This window comes from Orcinus orca, chromosome 15, assembly GCF_937001465.1.
Source record: "Orcinus orca chromosome 15, mOrcOrc1.1, whole genome shotgun sequence".
NCBI classification, from domain to species: Eukaryota; Metazoa; Chordata; class Mammalia; order Artiodactyla; family Delphinidae; genus Orcinus; species Orcinus orca.
The window spans coordinates 76,870,849-76,891,811 of NC_064573.1; the positions used below are offsets into that span (position 1 = coordinate 76,870,849).

Consider the following 20,963-nt stretch of genomic DNA (forward strand, 5'->3'; position numbering starts at 1 on the left):
TGTCACAACTCTTTAGGACAAAGCCAAGTTCTCTTTCCTACTTATTACATTCCCAAGGATGAGTAACAAAAGATATGCTACTATAGCAAAAAAACGATATAAATTTCTTTTATCTTTTTGAAACTGCCTGGTCAAATTTCTATAAATATCCCAAACTTCATCTCATATCTAACACTGAGAACTCTTTTACAGTCCACCAGCAAATGATTTAGTTTTGCTATCAATATGGAGAGAAATGATAGCTCAAAAAGTAATATGCTATTAATCGAACAGGTGAAACCTAATCATCAATATGTTCATTTGTCGCCACTATTAGAATTATTTTAGCTTACATAAAATAGTGTGTTAAATCGTCTTTTTAATCTATTGAAAAAAGTATCTATAGGCTAATATCACTACTTTAAAAGTGTATTCCTTTTATCTGGGTCTAATGATATCAAATAAGAGAATTCCTAAAAATATTAATGTGTATATACAATGTGTTTAACACTGGGCAGCAAATTTTCCTCTCTCCTGGTTACTAAATCGGTATGTACTAAAAAAAAAAAAAGAAAAGAAAAAAAAAAGCTTCAAGAAGATTAATTTGTTCTTGCTTTTTCTCAACTAAATTATAAACTAGCCACATAAATTAACTCATTTAATCTTCACAATAACCCTCTAAGATACTGATTATTATCAATTCAATAACAGCAAAAATAAAAGTTCACCCCAGAAAAATTAAACAACTTTTCTAAAAGCAAATAACTTGTAAAGAGAGGTACGGGATGTGATCCCAACTCTTCTTATTCTAAATGCCCTCCTCTACAGGGCCACTCTGTCCATCCAAAATGACTTAAGCACCGAGATCCTGTTTCAACATCCAAGAAGATGCTCTATTTTCCACTCAGAGAATGAGTGGAAAAGTCATTACACCTAATAAAGTTTTATTATAGCAAATGCTGAATTTTTAAATTGAATCTTTGCTTTAAAATGTTTTCTAATTGTTAAAGTCTTCTAAAATAGTTTTTTTAATCATCAATATTTCTACACTACAAGAAAACGAAGTTCCACGAGGTTCAACCACAAATATAAAGTCTTAAAAATAATAAAATAACTTAATTACATTCCTCAGAAATCAACAGCCTCCCAGTTTTACACAAAATCAAATATCCAAATATATTACATGTATTATTTACATCTGGCTTGCTTAAGTTAGGAAGACTCTGAGTATCTAAATAAAGTGTAAAGATATACAAGCTATACAAAGATCATTAAGCACATCTGACTTTTAAACATTATTTTTTACATTAAAATACTAATTGCTACTCCTTCAATCCCTTTTTTATTTCTACATTTCTTCTTCATCCCCAAATTCCTCTCAAATCATCACACAAACATCTATACCTATTGATCTAAAGTTTTAGGACTGGCTCAGTCAATTCATCAGTGACCAGCTGTGAGAATGCACACTACGCATGGAGAGGCACACTAGGAATGGCAAGGAAGAACAATGCACTAAAGCAAATCCATATATAACCATTCAGACTCCTCGACAATAAAAGTCCAAACTTTAACCAGTAGGAAAATCTAAGTCCTCTGTAAATTTTAGGGAAATGCTAAGATGAATTATGTCCATGAAACATTCATTAGTTAGACCAAATCGATAAAAATAAAAGGAAAAAAAAGTTCCTCTCCATCAATCAAAGCATCTGTAAACAGAATCACACCCATGCACACTAGTACCTTTTTCTAAAATCTGTATTATCCTTTACAGGCAAACTTTGATACACATAATACCTACTGTCTACTTAAATATAATTTTTAATAAATCCTAAATGTACTAAAAAGAGGGAAATATTTCAAGGAAGTTCATGGTGATTTGGGGGGAAAAAAAAAAGCCAGGCCCTAATTTATCTGATTTGAAAAAAGAAATCCCAATTTTCATAAATTAGATTTAGTTAATGAGGAAGTGGTTACATTGCTCAGAAATCACTTCATCAAAGCTTTAACACAACCACTTCATCAAAGCTTTAAGACATACAGGCTGGAGAGAAGGCTGCTATTAAATCTCTTACAGGAAGAAGTGGCAGGAGTAGCCAGCTGAAATTCTGGCCAGCTATCCAAAAGATCTAATCTACCACATAATGTTTCAAGAGCACCTGTCTGCAGCCAGAAGGTGGGACCCTTAGCTTAGGGCAAGTTCATGGATAGTAAAATAGAATCAAGATTGTGTACCCAGCTCTACAAAAAAAGAAATAGTCACCAACTTCCAATTAAATCTACACTGTGTTCAAAGGAAAGTGAGATAAATATTAGATTTTGACGGTTTTCGTTTTTGATTCTGGCTTGATTGATCTAAAACTCCGTATTTGTTTAGTATCAAAGGCTGCCTTTAAAGCCATGCATATAATAAATGATGGTTAAAAGTTTAGGATTATTTAGAGAAGTAATTCCCAGTTCTGGTTTGACAACTGTCAAGGATGTGTTGACTGACTTTTAAGGGGCATCAAACAATTCTACAAAAACTGTCACCATTTGAATTCACTCGACTGTTGATTTAAAGTTATGCCACATAACACTATAAGGAAGAAAGATAAATTAGAATAATGAAAATAACAAAATAGAGTAATTCAATTCCAAATAGTGTGGTTATAAGGGACTTAGACATGGGTTACTGATAATCATTTTTCTAGTCAAGATTTAATATTCCACAAACATTTAATAATAGAGTATTTAATAAAATGTGATCCAGGAATCTATTTCAAACATCTAAACTACTAACATTATTGGAAAATAAATAAAAGCTACTTCCTCCATTCACCTCTTCCCCAAAGATAGCTGTGGTCAAGCAAAAGAAACCAAAAACCCAAAAGAATTCTAAAGACTCACCTTTTGTTGACCGGCTTTTCATCTTTTTCATAGGGTCGGACAAACCATTTCCCAATCCTAACGAAGTTCTTATCCATTAGGCACCTACAATAATTACATCAAGAATACAGTTTCAATAACAAATTAGCAAGTCGCTGAATTAATAATCACAGATAAGATCCACCATTGAAAATAAAAACATCACCAATTAAACTGTCAAAATGTTTTCCTAGTACTTAAAATTCTTACACTATACTTACTGAAAGAATTTTCTGACTTTGGGTATAGATTTTTATTATTTTTATTATGTATTATTTTATTATTTTATTATGTATTATTCTTATACATGTAAAAAAAAATCAGAATTAATTGGCTGATATATTCCTGAAACATCTTAACACTTTTGAATTGCTTCAAATCCAATCACACTTCTATATTAACTTTTGTGTGATCAAGAATGTTGGGAATATAGGAAGCATTTCTTAAGAGTACTTCAGAGATATTCTTCCAAGCCACTGACACCCTTTTTGCAAGTTTTAATGCTGGATCTTTCTTGCTTGGTGTGTGGTAGTCAATTCTTTAGCAGGGATTTCGGTAATAAAAGCATAGCACAGCCTCTTCTAATTAGGTATTTTCCTTTTGTAGACATGGTAAAGCACTTGATTATGGCTTTGCAAAAAAATGAGGAACTGCAGTCATTTCTTCAGTAATGAATATTTTGCTTTCTTCATATCTAAATTGTGCCCCGCTTCTGTTTTCATGCCGTTTTGTGTACATTGTTTTTCCATGTCAAATCACAGGGTACTCTTTCTGAAGACATGTTAATGGCAACTGAACTCAACTCATATAATACCCAAGGTGCACACAATTCAGCTGAAGTGACAACAATATAAGTAGCTATGCTCAAGTTCACTAGAGTACAGGCAGATGACAACTATATCATAACTCCAGTCAATTGTGAGATGCCATCATTTGTAAAGAGCATCCCTAATTTTAACAATATAAAAATGTGGGAGAAAATGTGCATTTTGAAACTGATGAAATACAGTCATCTCTAATACTATTCAATGAAATGATACGTATTTTGTAAGAAAACCTGTCAGAAAGGTGGATATAATTCTTCTATACAAGGTTCTACCTACCAGCAAAAGAACAGCACAGCAATTCTTTGTTGAATATTCAGGCAATTCTGCACGTGGCTTTTGGCTCTGTAATTTCCACTCCATCAAGGAGGATGGAAACAATTCAAGCCTTCACCCAACTCATTACAGATTTGCATTAGTAAATGGCAATAGTTTCTGCTGGCCACAATGTAACTCCCTATGGGCAGAGCCAATCTGAAGCAGTGTCTCATCAAAAAGTCACTTGCTTCAACTAGTTTTATTTTGAAAATGAACTTCTACAACAATCTTCCTTGCTCACAGTGAAAAAAAAAAAAAAATCATTTTCAAAGTAACCAGTCTGTTTTCCTAGGATGATAAGTAAACTTGCTTTTTAGGGTTAAAGACTATATGACCCCATTAAAGTTAGAATAGAAAATATGGAATACACAATAAGGTGAAAGTGCTCAAGAAGCAAAACTGAAAAATAAAATTGCCACAGTTTATTCCCTAGTTAAGGGACTTAACTGTGTTTTTTAGGTAGACTACATATATACTGTCACATTTCCTCAGTTCTTTACTCATTTTTAAAGCCCAGATCTATCTTGTAATTGATTAATGTTTCTTTATTCTCCAAAAGCTGTTATTAAATTGAAGGTGTATCTTAAAATCAAAAATGCTTAGAATGAAAGCAATAGGACATGTACAGAATCACATCAAACATTAAACAATGTCTTCTACTGACACACATCTTCACTTAAATAAATACCACTTCATTATCTCATAAGTCTTGAAGGTCAGAATTCAAAATAATCATTTATTCAACAACAGAGAAAACATGAATTTACAGGTTATGGATAGAAAAAACTTCAAGGCTTTAGACAGTATAATATGAAAGAAAAACATAAAATATCTCTGATTAAAGAGGACAATGTACAAAGTTTGTTTCAAAACCCTTGCCCTTCTATGAAGTAAAACCCACAAATTCTATTTACTGTTTTCATTCCAGAACAAATGAGGGATTGGAGTGGAAGAGCAGCAGTGCACAGCCAAGACCACTCAAGGACAAAGGCAAAAGGCAAAAAGCTAATGAAAATGCTGGGAGCCTAACTCTCTGTGCTAATGTATCTCTTGGAGTTTCCACTACAGATCATATTTCTTTGTCAGGCAAAGTCAACAAAAGGTTATTATCACTAATACACAAAACAGCCATGGAAACTACTGATTCTTCAATCCAAAATCATCTGGTTCCAAATGAGAGTCATGAATGATTTACGTGATTTTCAACCACTAATCAGCTTCTATGTGATCAGTGATTTCCCTCTCACTGAAAGGAAAACATGAAAACACACAATTGCACTGAATGAGCAGTGTTTTTAACACAGTTTGGATTTGCAACTGACTTATTTCTGCATAAGGGAGTCGTCAAAAGTCATACTGTCACCAGTGATGTGGCAGAAAGTTAGCAAAGTCACCAAGTACCTCAGAGAAGGTTGGGACCAAATTAATGAAGACGCTGAATGTGCCCCCTTTCTCTGCCCTGACCTGCAACTCAATAGAGAATTAAAGAATTGCTGAGTTCGATGTAGATATGGTTAAGTATGAAGGCAAAGTTTCTTTTTACTCAAAAACAGGTAAAAAGAACTCAGCAACTATCACCATCAATTTTTACACTCCTCAGTCTCTTAAATCTCAACTGTGGTTGGTCCAAAAGAGAAACTCTCTCTGCCTCTCCCTCTCTCTCTCTCTTTCTCTCTCCTCTCTCTCTCTCTCTCTCTCTCTCTCTCTCTCTCTCACACACACACACACACACACACACACACACACACAGATACACACACGTATACAGATACACATGGAGCCTCCAAGACTAAGCAATACAGAAAGTATTTCCATCTGGTGTTTTGTACTTTAAGTTATGGGAAGAAATGTGATGAGACATGTGGCTTTGCTAAGAAAGACAGTTCTACCACCTGATTGATACCTGGGACTATGCTGGCTCAGGAGCAGATAATATATTGTGGTACTAATAAGCTCTTGGTTCTCAATCATTCTGGGGTCATGATTCTATGTTTTAAAAAAAATCTAATGAAAGTTATTATAGACTCTTTCTCCTAAAAACCGCAAGGAAAAGCAAAATACTACATACAATTCCATAGTGTTGATGAACTCGGAAGCAGATCCTAGAGTGAGAACTTCTGTACTAAACACTACCATTAATCACTACTAACCCTGCTTTGGCCTAGAATCCCTGCCTATCCCATTATATCCCTTCCTCCTCTATTTAATTCTATTCATCCTTTCTGTCCCAGATCAGCACAGCATTCTAACATCTACAACTCTGTACTTTCTCCACTGAGTTGTAATGAATCATTTCTGTGGCTCTTTTCTCCCAAGAAGCTATGAGCAATTTGGGGGCAGACACAGTTATCTATCTTATTTACTGGCAATATTCAACAAATATTTAAGTGCCTATTATGTAATATGCTTTATGTTCTGCTCTAAAGTAATAGGTCTTCAATAAATATCTGAGAAATGAATGCTATTATACACCAATGAGTATTTTCCCATTTGCAGTATAATACTGTTACCCTTCTTGTTTGTAACCACTAATCATGGCCAGACTCACACTGTTATTTGAATTTTCTTGTGTGCATGTGTTTGAGGTAGAAAAAAATTATGTACTTCATTTCTTTATAGTCCATCACCACTCACTCCAGACTAAAATCATAGTAGATACTCAACGTGTGGAAATTCACATAGGTGTTAAAAAACTTTAGGAAGGGACTTCCCTGGTGGCGCAGTGGTTAATAATCTGGCTACCAATGCAGGGGACACCGGTTGGAGCCCTGGTCCAGGAAGATCCCACATGCCGTAGAGCAACAAAGCCCGTGTGCCACAACTACTGAGCCTGAGCTCTAGAGCCCGCGAGCCACAACTACTAAGTGCGCGTGACACAACTACTGAAGCCCGGGCGCCTAGAGCCCATGCTCCACAACAAGAGAACCCACCGCAAGGAGAAGCCCACGCACCGCAGTGAAGAGTAGTCTCCGCTCACCGCAACTAGAGAAAGCCGTGTGCAGCAACAAAGACCCAACGCAGCCAAATATAAACAGAAGAGAAGAGAACAGAACAGAACACAATAGAATAGAATAAATGTTTAGGAAGACTGGCACTACTGCCCATATGTTTTAATTATACTTGAAGAACAAAGTTAAGCAAATCTTTTTAAGAGAGAGAATGCTAAGGTATAAAAACTACAGAATATCAGAAATATAATTTCCCTCTTTTATAAGTCTATCAACCTTTATTTTACTGTTTTTGAGGGACAAAATTTATATTTAAGTTGATAAATATATAAACCTAGCAGACAAACTTCATCTGCCAAAAAGTGCTTTAAATCAACATCACAAATAGTGCTAAGACTATGTATCAGTTAACCCTGGCTGTCCACTCAGTAATGCCAAGCATTGTTATTGAGATTTTCAAAATTACCTTACTATTAAGATACGACAAAATTCTGTAAAGTAGTTCAATATTATCTTTAAAGATCACAATGTGATTTCAGATTTATAAAATGTATAGTAAGCAACAGTTCTAGGTAAGTATTCCTCTTTAGAAATAATTCCAAGCCCCCTACTACCTCCCTAGAAAATCACTGTTTCAAGAAGAAAAGAAACAAACACGTGCTGAAAAATAAAAAAGAAATCAGGTTGTGTGTGTGTACATGTTTGTGTGTCATGCCCAACAGCTCTAAATAATTAACTACAAGAACAACCTGACTCTGAAGCTGGCAAGCCCCAATCTCTAACCCCAAAGCCATGGGCTGACCTGACCTAAGTTTACAAGAGCCGCAGCCGCAGCCGCAGCATAAATCATCAGCAAGCCATTTCGCAGACGGGATAGTTGGGAGGTTTAGAAGGGAGCCACCACTGGCCTGGCTCTTCTGTGCCCCTCGTATTACGCAGGTGTGACAGTTTTCATAGATTTAAAAAGTCCAAGGATAGTGGTCCTCTACCGCATCCTCAACTAAACTGCCCCTCAGTGTTATCATCTACTTACAGAGCTACTTAGATAGACTAAATTTTATATAACTTCGTACCAGAACATCCTCACCAGCATCAAAATCTTTACCTTACCAATCCAATTTACATCAAACATGTATGAAGTCTCCTCCCAAGAAACTGCAGTGCTCTCAATTCCCAACTAAAAACAAAAAAAAACCAAAAAAAACCCAACCCATATAATTTAAGGCTGAAGAAACCTTTTTCAACTAATCCCTTCTATCTTCATTACTTCGGATTCCTACTGTGCCCTAGTGGATGCTGTCTCCTCTGGCCAAGTAATTCCTATTATTTCCACCCTCTCCAAAATCTCTGCAAGGCTAAGGTCTTTTGTAGGACTAGCCTCACCTGAAACATCCATTTGACTTTCAAACATTTAGTGTCTAATCCCACTCTCTAACCACACTAATAATAATAATAAATTTAAAGTCTTAATCCTTTCCCAGTCCTAAAAATATTAATAGATGAAATAATTAGTCTTAGGGTGAACATGTTTTTCTCTAGACATTTACAATTAGATATATGCTTTCATTCACTTGTGTCTACAATGTCTGTAGTGTCTCTTCCTTTAATGCACATGCCCCTTAGGTCTAAAGGCTCATTTTTCTACTTCTTTTAAAGAACTGCACACTGTAGCAATTTAACAAAACAGGAATTTATTAATTACTCATTTCCAGCTCCTCTAATCACCTTATTTACCAAAGGATCCTCAATGTTGCAGTATCACATAACCATTTCTTCAACTAGGGCTATACTCTATCACCATTCTCTACTGAATATATTCGTCGCCTTGAAATCCTTGAACCGCCACATCCAAGGACCTTGCTCCTTTGCCCTCTGATAATCACCTCTATTGGATCACAATACCACAGGGCATTGAAAGCTACTAATTTACAAATATAATGTTACTGTTATCATATAATTCCAATTTTCTCCATGTTATTTTTACTGTACTTTTCCAAATTGAGTATCTTCACTCTAAACACCAACTCTTGGCAAATAAGAAGCTCTGAGCCAAGGCAATTTTACAGCTGTGTTATAAACTACCATGGGTGAATAGGCTGACAATCCATTAGGAAAGCAGCACCAATGGACTACTCCAAAGAGCCATTATGTTTTACAAATATCAAATACCCATAGATTAAAGTCTCCCTAAGTAAGCATGGACCGGACAGAGCGTAACAGCTTCAAGAGACCCATGTAATCTTCCATTGTGTGCAAAGCAATGATTTGCATTTTAGAGGGGGGAAAAAAAACCACAACAAAACCTTTCCATCAAAATCAGCTGTGTTTAATTTTAAAAACTTAAGAAAATTATAATTAAAGTATACTACCACACATAATAACAATTTGACAGCATTATGGCAGACATTTTAAGTATTTCTTCAAAGCTACAAAAGCAAGATTTTCATAAGTCCCATATGTGGTGCAAATCACTGAAGCATTAATAAAAACTCTGGGTGATATGAACTGCACACATATCCTGGATTTGTTTTAAAGCTTTTCAACCAAATGTTCTACTTTATTTAAATAGTTACATGAGAAGGATATGGTATATTATGAAAACTATACAAATTATAATAACATAAGAGTAATAGCCATTAAATCTGCAATGTTAAAAATGCCAAATGAAATTTCTGAAAAAACCTGCAGGTTTTTGTTTTCCAAACTCTATTCACAGCAAAGTGCTTTTCTATTACTGAGTGTGAGACAACCTAAACTTAAAATACAAAGTGTAACCTTTGACAAGTTCATTAGAAATACATACAAAATCCCATGAAATTGCAAAGACTGATGAAGACAGTCTGAAATAGAGCATTATTTTTAAAAAGAGAAAGAGAGAGAAAGCAGGCACAAAAGGGTGAAGTGGGGGAGTCAAGTCAAATTAGCATATTCTATAGAAGTAAAAAAACAAAATGGTATTTTATTATTCTGGTCATTTTGCCAAAAAGGGATAATTGATCATTAAGAAAACAGGAAGCACACTACCTTCTAAGAGAGGAAAAATAACCATGATTGTATGATCTAAAACCATAAGACTTAGAAGGCCCACACACTTTCAGATACTGAAATTGTGACTCAGAAATCACAGGTGAAGAAAATACCGTAAGAAGCCAATATGGCTCAAAGGTTTCAAAAACATGTATAAATACACCGATAATTGTGTCTTAGAAACATATCTGTGTTTTTAGTAATATAAACAGCACCTGTTTGGAGTATAGGTTAATAGAAGAGAGAAGACCTCAATTAAGAGGTATGGTAGATTGTATCCTTTTCCCAAATATGTGCTATCGCTCCCTGTCCCACTGACATCAAGCTTGGCCATGTGACTTTGGTACCTCCCACTGATGGATAATACCTTCTCATCCACTTGACTTTAAGCTTGGTGGTAAATGTCCTGGTCAATGAAATATGAGCAGAGATGGCATGTACCACTTCTGAACAGAGGCTTCAATGAATGCGCTATTATGTATTTTGCCATTGCTCTTTGCTCTTTAGCAGGAATCTTTGACAGGGGGTGCCCCAACAGCATAATTCCTGCCTGGAGGTAAGAGGACATAGAGCAGTGCTGCAGTAAATGACTCACAATGGTCAGCAGCATGAGCAAGAAATGAACCTCAACTGTCAAAAGACAGTAAGAGCTTTCAAGGTCTTTTGTTACTGCAGCATAACTGAGTCTAACCTGATTGATTAAAGAGGCCACTGCAATACTTCGTGAAACACTTATGAAGTTTTAAAGTAGGTCAGTGGCAATCAAAATGAAGAGAACTGAACTGACTAGAGGAATATCTGGTAGATTGGAGGAAAGCGGTGAGGATATATAATAAGAATATATAAGGATATATAGTAATATATAGTAAGAACCACAAACAAGGAAAAATAAATAACTTAGGGGACCAAGAGAGTAAACAGGCCACCCCATGGAAGTAGGGTTAGATGAATTATATATGACCCCCAAAGAACAGAATCAAGGTAAAGAAAAGAAAACTACAGGGAGACAGACTTCTGCTCAGCATAAGAAAGACTTTCTAACAGTGAGTATTCTCAGAAGATGAAAAGAACTTTGGAAAGTTCGGCTCACATAATCAGAAGTATTCAAGGAATACATAAAAAGGATATTATATTTAGAATGGTATTCCAGAATTAGCTGGGTAAACAGACTAAATGACTTTTAATGTTGTGTCCAACCTTGGAAATAGTAATATCAATACTTCTGTTAGCGAAACTAAGTCAATCTTATCTAAATAGAAATGCAAAGACATAACAGAAAATTGCTGAGAGTAAGATAGTAAACTGTATTTCAATAAATTTAGGTTGTAAACAGATAAGTAAGTTACAGCAAGTGCTCTAAGCTATGAGAAGAACAAAAGGGCAAGCATGTATTAGCCAACCCAGTTTCTGTTGACAATGAATAAAGAGAGCTAAAAACAATCATGTAAAATGCTTCCCTGTCTCATGAGTAGGGTAATTTTCATTCATATAACACAGTTACTTAAAGTTTGATGAAAAGACAATATTATTTTAAAGGACAAAAGAACTATTAAAAATTTTCAAAAGAATCTCAACTCACCCATTCTAATAGTAGAAAGGGAGCCAAACAGCTTAATTATTCATTATTTTCTAAAAGAAACACTGTTTTGTTTCAAAATAAACTCCTATAGGAGAATTCAAATTAAAATACGCAAAATAATAATTTATGGGGAAAAGGAATTAATAATTATTGAAAATAGGTCAAGTATTATGTGGCAGGCATCATATACAACATCTAACAAAAGCTCAAGATGCATAGTATCCTACATTTAACTTAAAGGGCATTAACTAAGACTTTGTGAGGTTAGGGCAACTGTCCAAATAACAGACCCTGAAATCAAACCAAGGCCCAACCCAAAGTTCTTCTGAACTATCTCAAGCTTTATTGCATGACATACTGCATATGACACAATTAACTTTCTTATAAAATAATAATTCAATCTGACCTAGACTACAGTTTCTATCATAAACTCTGAATACATGAGCACAGAATGAATTAATTTTCTGCATTTCTCTTTTCTCCCAGTTTTTCTGCTCTTCTAATTTTCTTCCAACAAAGAAACATGCTACCATTTAAAACACAAAATACTAAAAAGAATACAATTCAATCACAAATTCATTAATATTTTTCTGAAAAGAATTATGATATAAAAAACAACACAGTGAGCTACAATTTTTAAAAATATGTACTTTGTTCCATATACATTAAAAAATTATTGGGGCTTCCCTGGTGGCGCAGTGATTGAGAATCCGCCTGCCAATGCAGGGGACATGGATTCGAGCCCTGGTCCAGGGAGATCCCACATGCTGCAGAGCAACCAAGCCCATGTGCCACAACAACTGAGCCTGTGCTCTAGAGCCCGCGAGCCACAACTACTGAGCCCGCGAGCCACAACTACTGAAGCCCATGCGCCTAGAGCCTGTGCTCCGCAACAAGAGAAGCCACCGCAATGAGAAGCCCACGCATCACGAGTAGCCCCTGCTCGCCGCAACTAGAGAAAGCCTGCACGCAGAAATGAAGACCCAACGCAGCCAAAAATAAAATTAATTAATTAATTTTAAAAAATTATGTTAAAAGGACTGTGTTTAAAGGTACATTAATTACTATACAGATATAAGAGCTTTATTCTGACACAGAATTATGGAAATAGTAAATTTTCCACATTTTCCTGAAGGGACTTTGTGTATACGTGTGTTTTGTTTTGTTTTGCAATGGGAGAAAGAACTGCCAAATATCTGGAATATTTAAGAGTACTCAACTCTTAAAATCAGTGCTTCTAAAATATACTGCCTTAGTAACAGATAGCCTCTAGGTCTACTCCAAATCACTGAAGCAGGAACAAAAGTTCAGAATGAAAAATAGATAAATTTGGTGGGAAAGGTCTTTCTGAGTGACTTAAATTATGACAACTTATTAACTGTAACTTAAGAATCCTAAGCAGTGATATTACCCTAGATAATAGCTTGGATAAGAAACTTAAAGGTACTAGAATGTCCTTCCAGTTTTGATCACCTAAAAGAACTATATATAAACTCAGGGAAGGAAGTACGAAGTTTTTCCCATAGACATTCTTAAATAATCCATTCTTTCTCATCTATGCCTCCCCTTAAAACACCATCCAGAGCCTGGGACATATTGTTATGCCAGCAAGTAAGGAGGTGCTCAAACAATGATGAGGACAGGCCAAAAAACCACAGGAGCCCTCGTGAAGGGGCTTCCCCCCGGCCGAATCTGCAAGTACTTAGGCATCAAATTAAATGATAGTGATAAATTATAATTCACTGAGTAGAACAGGAATCCCTCTTTTCCAAATTTATATAGATAGAAAGATTAAGGGAGAAAGAGAAATACATAATCAATACATGGCAGAAACTGAAAATCTTTTCCTTACAAAAGAATGCCAACAAATAGAAGGAATGGTGACATTACAGTCATACAAGTAATAACTACAGACAAGGACCACCAATAGAAGCTTAACCAAGTGACTCAGAATTTCATAACAAATGGGATAATTACACAATCTCATTGGATCTGGCCACAAATTACTTATTAATTTCAAAGACAGAAATAACAAAGATCATAGTTACTTATTAATCTACAGTGGAGAACCTTGGCAGAACACCACTCACAAGAGGGATCAATGCTAATAATCGTCAATAATGAGAGGCTCAACAAAAGGGCCTCCTCTTTCGATACACTGAGAAGGACACAACATGATTTCTATGGTACTCCTATTGAAGAAGCATAAACTAAATCTAATCATGAGGAAACTGTCTCAAATTGAGGTACATTATATAAAACATATGGCCTTAACTCATCCAAAATGTCAATGTTGAGAAAGAAAAAGAAAGGTTAAGGAACTCTTCTAGATTTAAAATGACATGAGAACTAAATATAATGCATGATTACTACTAATCTTGGGGGAGGGAAGTTAAGCTAAAATGAACGTAACTGGGACAAATGGGAACATCTGAGTTGAACTATGGATTAGATAATGGCATTTTATCAAGGTTTTATTTCCTAATTTTCATAATTGTACTGGGCTTATAGGAGAGGATGTCCTTGTCCTCAGGAAATGTACACCTAAATACTTCGGAGTTACAGAAAAAGAATCTCAAGTGTGTAAATGACTCTCAGGCGTTTAAGGGAATAAATCTGAATGCACACACATGCACACACGTGATTCACATTGGGTGCAAAAGCAGGGTGGGTGAGAGGGTGAGGAATCACACAAATTATAAAGCAAACTGGGCAAAAGAAAAACTGTTAGTGAAGCTGTGTGAAAGGATATATGGAGTACTTTGTGCCACTCCTAGAAATTCTCTAAGTTTGAAATTGTATCAATATAAAAAGAAAGAAGAGATTTATATACATTTTTATAAAGTTGTACGTGAAAGTGTTTTTAGAATTACAGGAAACCCTCTGAGTATCTAGCATTATACGTGGGTGTGTCAAAACCACCGTGATGATATTCCTTCTCTTACCTTTCTAACAGATTGTGGATCGCTTTGAAGAGCAGCGTCCGACATTCGTAGGAAAGGCCATTTTCCCAGAGTCCTTCTTCCACAACTGAAAATAAAACAAAACAAAGCAAAACAAAAAAATGAACCAGTAAGCAGGGCATCCAAATAAAAATAAAAGAAACTTTAAAAATATTTTTCTAAAGCAAAGTTAATGAGCTAATTTAAATAGATTAAATGGCACTGAAACACAGAAAAGAAGTTAAATAATTGCCCAAAGTCATAAGATACTTATGTACAGAAGGGAATAATGTGTTTTGATTTTAAAGTTATTGAAATATAGGCATGGTACAATCCCCCCCACATAAAGGTCTTACCAACCTGCCTCTTCAAAGTTTGAAATCATCCAAAATTCTCAAATTAATCTTTCTACCTAATAATGTCACAAAGACTAATTTTGTTATTAAAGTTCTATTTAAAGTAACAAAATGTCACAAATTAATACAAAGGTTACCATATGTATTTTAAGAGAGAAAACCAGGAAAAAATATCCAAAAATGACATTACACAAATTTCTTTAAATGTTTTGAAAGCAGTATGTGAATATGATTTTAAGGACATGATTATAGGGAGAATGTCAGAAAATTAAATCTTAATATAACATCAAATTTATTTCCTGAACTCATGATTTCATTAATGTTTAACATTTGGGGAAGCATCATATTTGCCTTTGAAATATGTTGTAGCATTACTTAGAGCCACAAGTAACTCTAACACAAGAGAATCCAACAGACTAACAATGTTTCATGTATTCCTAATGTTCTTTTCATATGTAAAAATTATAAAATGCCCTAGAGAAGATAGTTAATTTTCTTCTATACTATATTAGTTCATTTCAACATAGCAAAAAATTGAAAGGATGCAAACATCTGCAGAAGAAAATTTCCTCTGCCTTTTACTTGGTGTCTTGACAAAAGTACTCACCAGAGAAAATTTTGACAGAGAATTGAAACACATGTTAAATCCACAACGCATTTTTAATGCATTTACTACACCAACTGACATCTCAAAATGCATCTCTCCTTATTTTCCAATCAGAAAGAATTCAAAAAAGTGTAGTTACATTTAAGGGTTTTCTCTACAGGACTTTTTTTAAATGATAAAACTGGATAAATATTTTTTTTCTTGGGATGTCAGATAACTCTTTATCTTCCTGACTATGTGGCTAATCATGACCTACCAAATTTTTCCAAATTAACCTCTTCAGAGACATTTTATATTATTTATAACTAGAGAAATGGAAATAAAGTACAGCAAATAAACAAACATTCCTGCTATCAATACATTATCTCTGTTCAAGACAAAACATCCAAAAATTTTCTACAGTCCTCTAAAGGCATCATGAATCTCTATTTTCACACATTTATCTTTGGGGTAGAGCTTTCCTGAGTGAGAAAGCAAGCTAACATTTCAATAAAAGGAACATCCCATATTAATTTGCTTTTATTTCCTAATGTACGCTAAAAATTCCTAAAACTTCATCAACATTCAAAGTCCAACTCTTCTGAATTACTCTTCAAATCAGTCACCAGTAACAGTTTTTTCTACATATTAGTCTTTTGTGCCGTAAAGAGTACTGGTGATGCAGTATTTATGAAAAAAGTGTCCCATTCATCTTTCCAAGATTTTCTTCCAAGTTGGTGACACCCATTCTGCATATTAAAAAAAAACTTTTATAATTAAAACCTTCAAACATATTTTAATATAGAATAACAGGCCTCAAATAAATTCCTAAACCAAATTATCAACATTGTGTCATCTGCTTAACCACCCTTTTTTCTTTCTTTCTTTTTGTTTTTCTTCATATATTCTGAGGCAAATCCCACTCCCAAGTACTTCATTATATATCAAATCAGAATCTAAACAAGGTCTATCAATTACCTCTCAATTTATATCTCTTAAGTCTCCATAATTTGCAACAACTCATCTCCTCTTTTCAAACATGGCATTTATTTACTGAAGAAACCAGGTTAGCTGTTTTATAGAATACCTCACATTGTCATCTGATTGTTTCCTCATGATATTATTTTTTAATGTTGGCACTACGTTGACCTTAACAGAAGATGTCAAAGGAAAGTTCTCAAACAACAGAGCTCTATTTCTTCCTCAAATGATCCTTAAATAATTTGTTAACTGAAATGTTGAAGGGTTATAACTGTCTAGACATGCAATGTGGAATACTAAACAAATGTGAGCATGCACAGGCAATGCCAATTACATCACCGTCTTAAGATACCATTATGATTTTATCCTGATTTTAACAATTTTTAAAATAGGTCTTAGAAATTTTTTCTTGAAAAATAATCTTACAAGAGCAATTACAAAAAACCTACACCTAACATCGTACTTACAGTTAAAACCCTGAATATTTTCCCCTAATATCAAAAACAAAGCAAGGATGTCTGCTCTTACCACTCTTATTCCACATTACAGTGGAGGCCTCAGCCAATACAAGAAAAAGAAGTACCAGGCATACTAACTGGAATGGAAGAAATGAAATGATCTTTTTTTTTGCAGATGACATGACTATTAGAAAGTCCTAAAGAATCAACAAAAAAAAAGCTACTAGAACTAAAACTGAGTTTAAGTCAGTTAAGGTCAACAGATACAAAACAGTCATATTTCTATAAACTGTAATGAATAATTAGAAAATTTTAAAAATTTGAGTACCATTTATAATAGCACCAAAACTCAAGAAATCCTTGGATCTAAATCTTACAGTTGGGAGACTTACACCAACTGATTTCCAGATTTACTATAAAGCTAGAATAAACAAAACAATATGGTACACTACAGAAAGGACAGATATACAGATCAATAGAACAGAATAGAGTCCAGATATAGACCCACAAATATATGGTCAACTGATTTTCAACACAGCTTGCAACGGCAATACAGTGGAGAAAGAACAGTCTTTTCAACAAATGGTGCTGGATTTAATGAATATCCCAATGTAAAAAACTCAGCCTCAAACCCTACCTCTCACACCATACAGAAAACCTCAAAATGGATCATAAAACAAAATGCAAAACCTGAAACTATAAAACTGTGAAAATATAGGAGAAAGCTTTTATAAGCTTAGGTTAACCAAAGACTTCAAAGATACGACACCAAAAGCATGATCCATAAATAAAAACTGTTAAAAAGAGCTTCATCAGTATGAAGAACTCAGTTCCTTAAAAAGCACTCAAAAGTTACATTAAGCTATGGAGAAGATAAGCCACAAATGGGGGAAAAGCAGTTACAAATCACATATCTGACAAGGACTTGTATTCAGAAGATGCTATTCTTGAAAAAAAATCCCTAAACAACACAAATTAAAGAAAAATTTTTAGAGAATGGACAAAAGATTTGAACAGATACTTCACCAAAAAAGATACATGAATGGTAAATAAAAACATGAAAATATGCTCAAAACATCACTAGTCATTAAGGAAATGCAAATTAAAATCACAGTAAGATAACACCCATTATAATGGCTTAAAAGAAAAACTGAAAATACTAAGTGCTAGTGAGCATACAGAGTAACTAGAATTGTCCTATACTGCTAACAGAAATGCAAAATTAGTACAGTCACTGTGGAAGTTGACTTTGGCAATTTTTCTAAAGTTAAACATACACTTTACATACAGCCCAGCGATATCCTTCCTAAGTATATATTCAAGTAGAGTAAGAACTTAGGTTCACATGAAAAACTTCAGCAAATGTTTTTACTTGTTTTTTTTTACCCCCCCATAATTGACAAAAAGTGGAAACAGTTGTCTCTCAACTGGGGAAAGGACAAACAGTGGAAAATCCATATAACGGGATACTATTCAGAAATAAAAGGAACTACTGATACACTCAAACCATGAATGAATGTCATTATGCTAAGTGAAAAAAGCCATACTCAAAAGACCACATGCTATAAGATTTCATGCACATAACATTCCTGCAAAGGTAAATGAGGTAACGTAAACTGCTCAATGGTCTCCAGGGATGGGGGTGGTTGGAGGAGGGCTGATAACAAAGGGACATGAGAAACTGGGGCAAGAAGTGGATGGGGGTTGGCGGGGGCAGGTTCTAGATTATGCTTACATTGATTTTTTGAAATTCATTTTTAGTGCTAAAAATGAGAACAGGGTGTGAATTAAAAGGACTCCTATTCTAAATATGTATTCTAAACATAATTGTTTTTACCCAAAGGATTGGTGTCTATTTGGTTAAACTTCACTCATAAATTATTAAAAGCAAAAAACAAAAAAACAGTTTAAGCAAAAAGAGACCGCAGACCCGACCACAGTGTTCCTCCCCAACAACACAATATACTGTTATTTATATTATGTACTTTATGTTAATTCCTATAATACAAATAGAACAAAGTAATTCAGGAAAATATTTTTGTTTTTAAATATTAAAAATTAATTTGAAAACGAAACTTTATTAATATTATTAAATAATTAAATTCTTATATCTCCCTCATATAGTATTAAAAAGTTTAGGAAATAATGTAAATGAAAACAAGGAAGAAAGTAATTACATGAAGTAAAACAGATCCCACTACATTAAGCTCTTGTTTAAGAAAAGTAAACTAAAGGTGAAAAAAAAAAATTATGAATTATCCTATAAGTTAACCAGTAAAATTTTAAGTAAGTCAGTAGAGGTAATTAAAAAGGATACAGTGTTTGGACTTCATATAAACATTAAAATTTCATAAGTTACATATTTTATTAAAGATTTGAAAGCAGTCAGTAATTTACTAGAAGTCAACAACTGTGATCCAAGATTAACCACTCTAATAAATACTATTATTTAAGCTATGGATTTAAGGATAATGTATTAACATGCTAACCCTTTTAATTTACTATCTGTATATAGCAAATAAACTTGTGGAAAGGAATATAAGTCAGACCATACTTTATTTCTTATCTATTTCACATTAAAAATTTCCAGAAATACAAGAGTGATGTATATTTCAATGAATCTCTAAAATTCCAAAATAAGTTAAATCTAGAATGACATTTTTGGAGTCTAATAATAGATATTTGGCCGATAATCACTGTCCAACAGTTCTTGGCTGTGTTATACTTCAAGCACCAGGACAGAAATTAGGAATGCTCTCAAAAATTAAATAGAGACTTTGAAAACCACTGTGAGGCAAAATTACTTTAAATACTTGGCAGAACTGCTATCAAATGTTTAAAGTCTTTTATTTTAAAATAATAAGAAGAGGGCTTCCCTGGTGGCGCAGTGGTTTAGGGTCCGCCTGCCGATGCAGGGGACACGGGTTCGTGCCCTGGTCCGGGAAGATCCCACACGCTGCAGAGCGGCTGGGCCCGTGAGCCATGGCACCTGAGCCTGCGCGCCCGGAGCAACGGGAGAGGCCACAACAGTGAGAGGCCCGCGTACCGCAAAAAATAAAAAATAAAAATAAAATAATAAGAAGAAAGTAAAATAACTTAAACAGTCAAGGTTAGTTTTCTACCCAGAAAACAATCTTTCTCATTTTATAAGGCTTTATGTACCAAGTTTGAACCATGCACTACATATAAATGGAGGGGAGGGGGAGTGCTACTTTCCACCACAACGCTATGAGACAGAGTAAAGGACACAAAACATTCACTTTTGCCACTTTTGCCACTCAGTACCTGACTTCTTCCCATAGGCAAACTGCCTATTTCATGAGTTCTGGTTGGGGACGAAGATGGTCAGTCACCATTAACAGGAGTTGAAAATGCTGATTCACCTACAATATGGACAAGGATATATATCCTAACTACTAGATGCTCCGGCACCATACTTTGACCATGGATCTAGGGACTCAAAAGGGAGTGGATGGAGAGATCTTTCTGTCAGCACTAAAAAGAGAGGCTACAAGATCAAGTTTCCTGAGGTTCAAATAGCAGAGGTACTGTAGCATCCAGTGCTTGGTATTGATAGCACCAGTTTCTCATCAGACCAACCTGGAGCACTGATCCTAAAAGTGAATACTCAGTATTCTTTTAACCACCTCCTTTTCTTAGTTTACAACTAAGAACAATGATCAATAGTTTATTCTTATCTCTATTTTATAAATGAAAAAACTAAGGCTTAAAAATCTTAAACTTGCCCAAGGTCACATAATATATTCAAAAATCTAGTTTAAATGTATCTATACTCAACAGCTAACGGGATCAAATGCATTTTATATCTACTTTTATAAGTAGTAAATATACAAATTATTCCATTAATTAAACTCCTCAGGGGAAGCAATTTATTTTCATAACTGCACCGACTAGGACATTTCAGATATTCATAAACCTGTTTTGAACTGACTTGTTATTATGTGTGCACATACTTTTCAAATTTCATTGGAATTAGCTTCAATCTAAAATCTCCTTATATTCAGTAAAGAGGATTAGTAGCAAAGATGGGATTCAAA

The 20,963-nt window shown here is 34.5% G+C and overlaps 1 protein-coding gene across 3 annotated transcripts in view; it reads right to left on the reverse strand.

Moving 5' to 3' along the window:
- The window catches only part of MED13L (mediator complex subunit 13L), a 297,018-nt gene that overhangs the window by 119,079 nt on the left and 156,976 nt on the right, over nucleotides 1-20,963 (reverse strand). For 2 of the 3 annotated variants that reach the window (XM_033408782.2, XM_004281470.3), the window contains exons 3-4: nucleotides 14,528-14,612; nucleotides 2,869-2,952 (exon numbers count right to left, since the gene is read on the reverse strand). In XM_033408782.2, the coding sequence (XP_033264673.1) occupies nucleotides 2,869-2,952; nucleotides 14,528-14,612 (169 nt within the window). Of the gene's footprint in view, nucleotides 1-2,868; nucleotides 2,953-14,527; nucleotides 14,619-20,963 lie in introns of those variants that run through there. The other variant, XM_033408784.2, reaches the window with a different exon arrangement.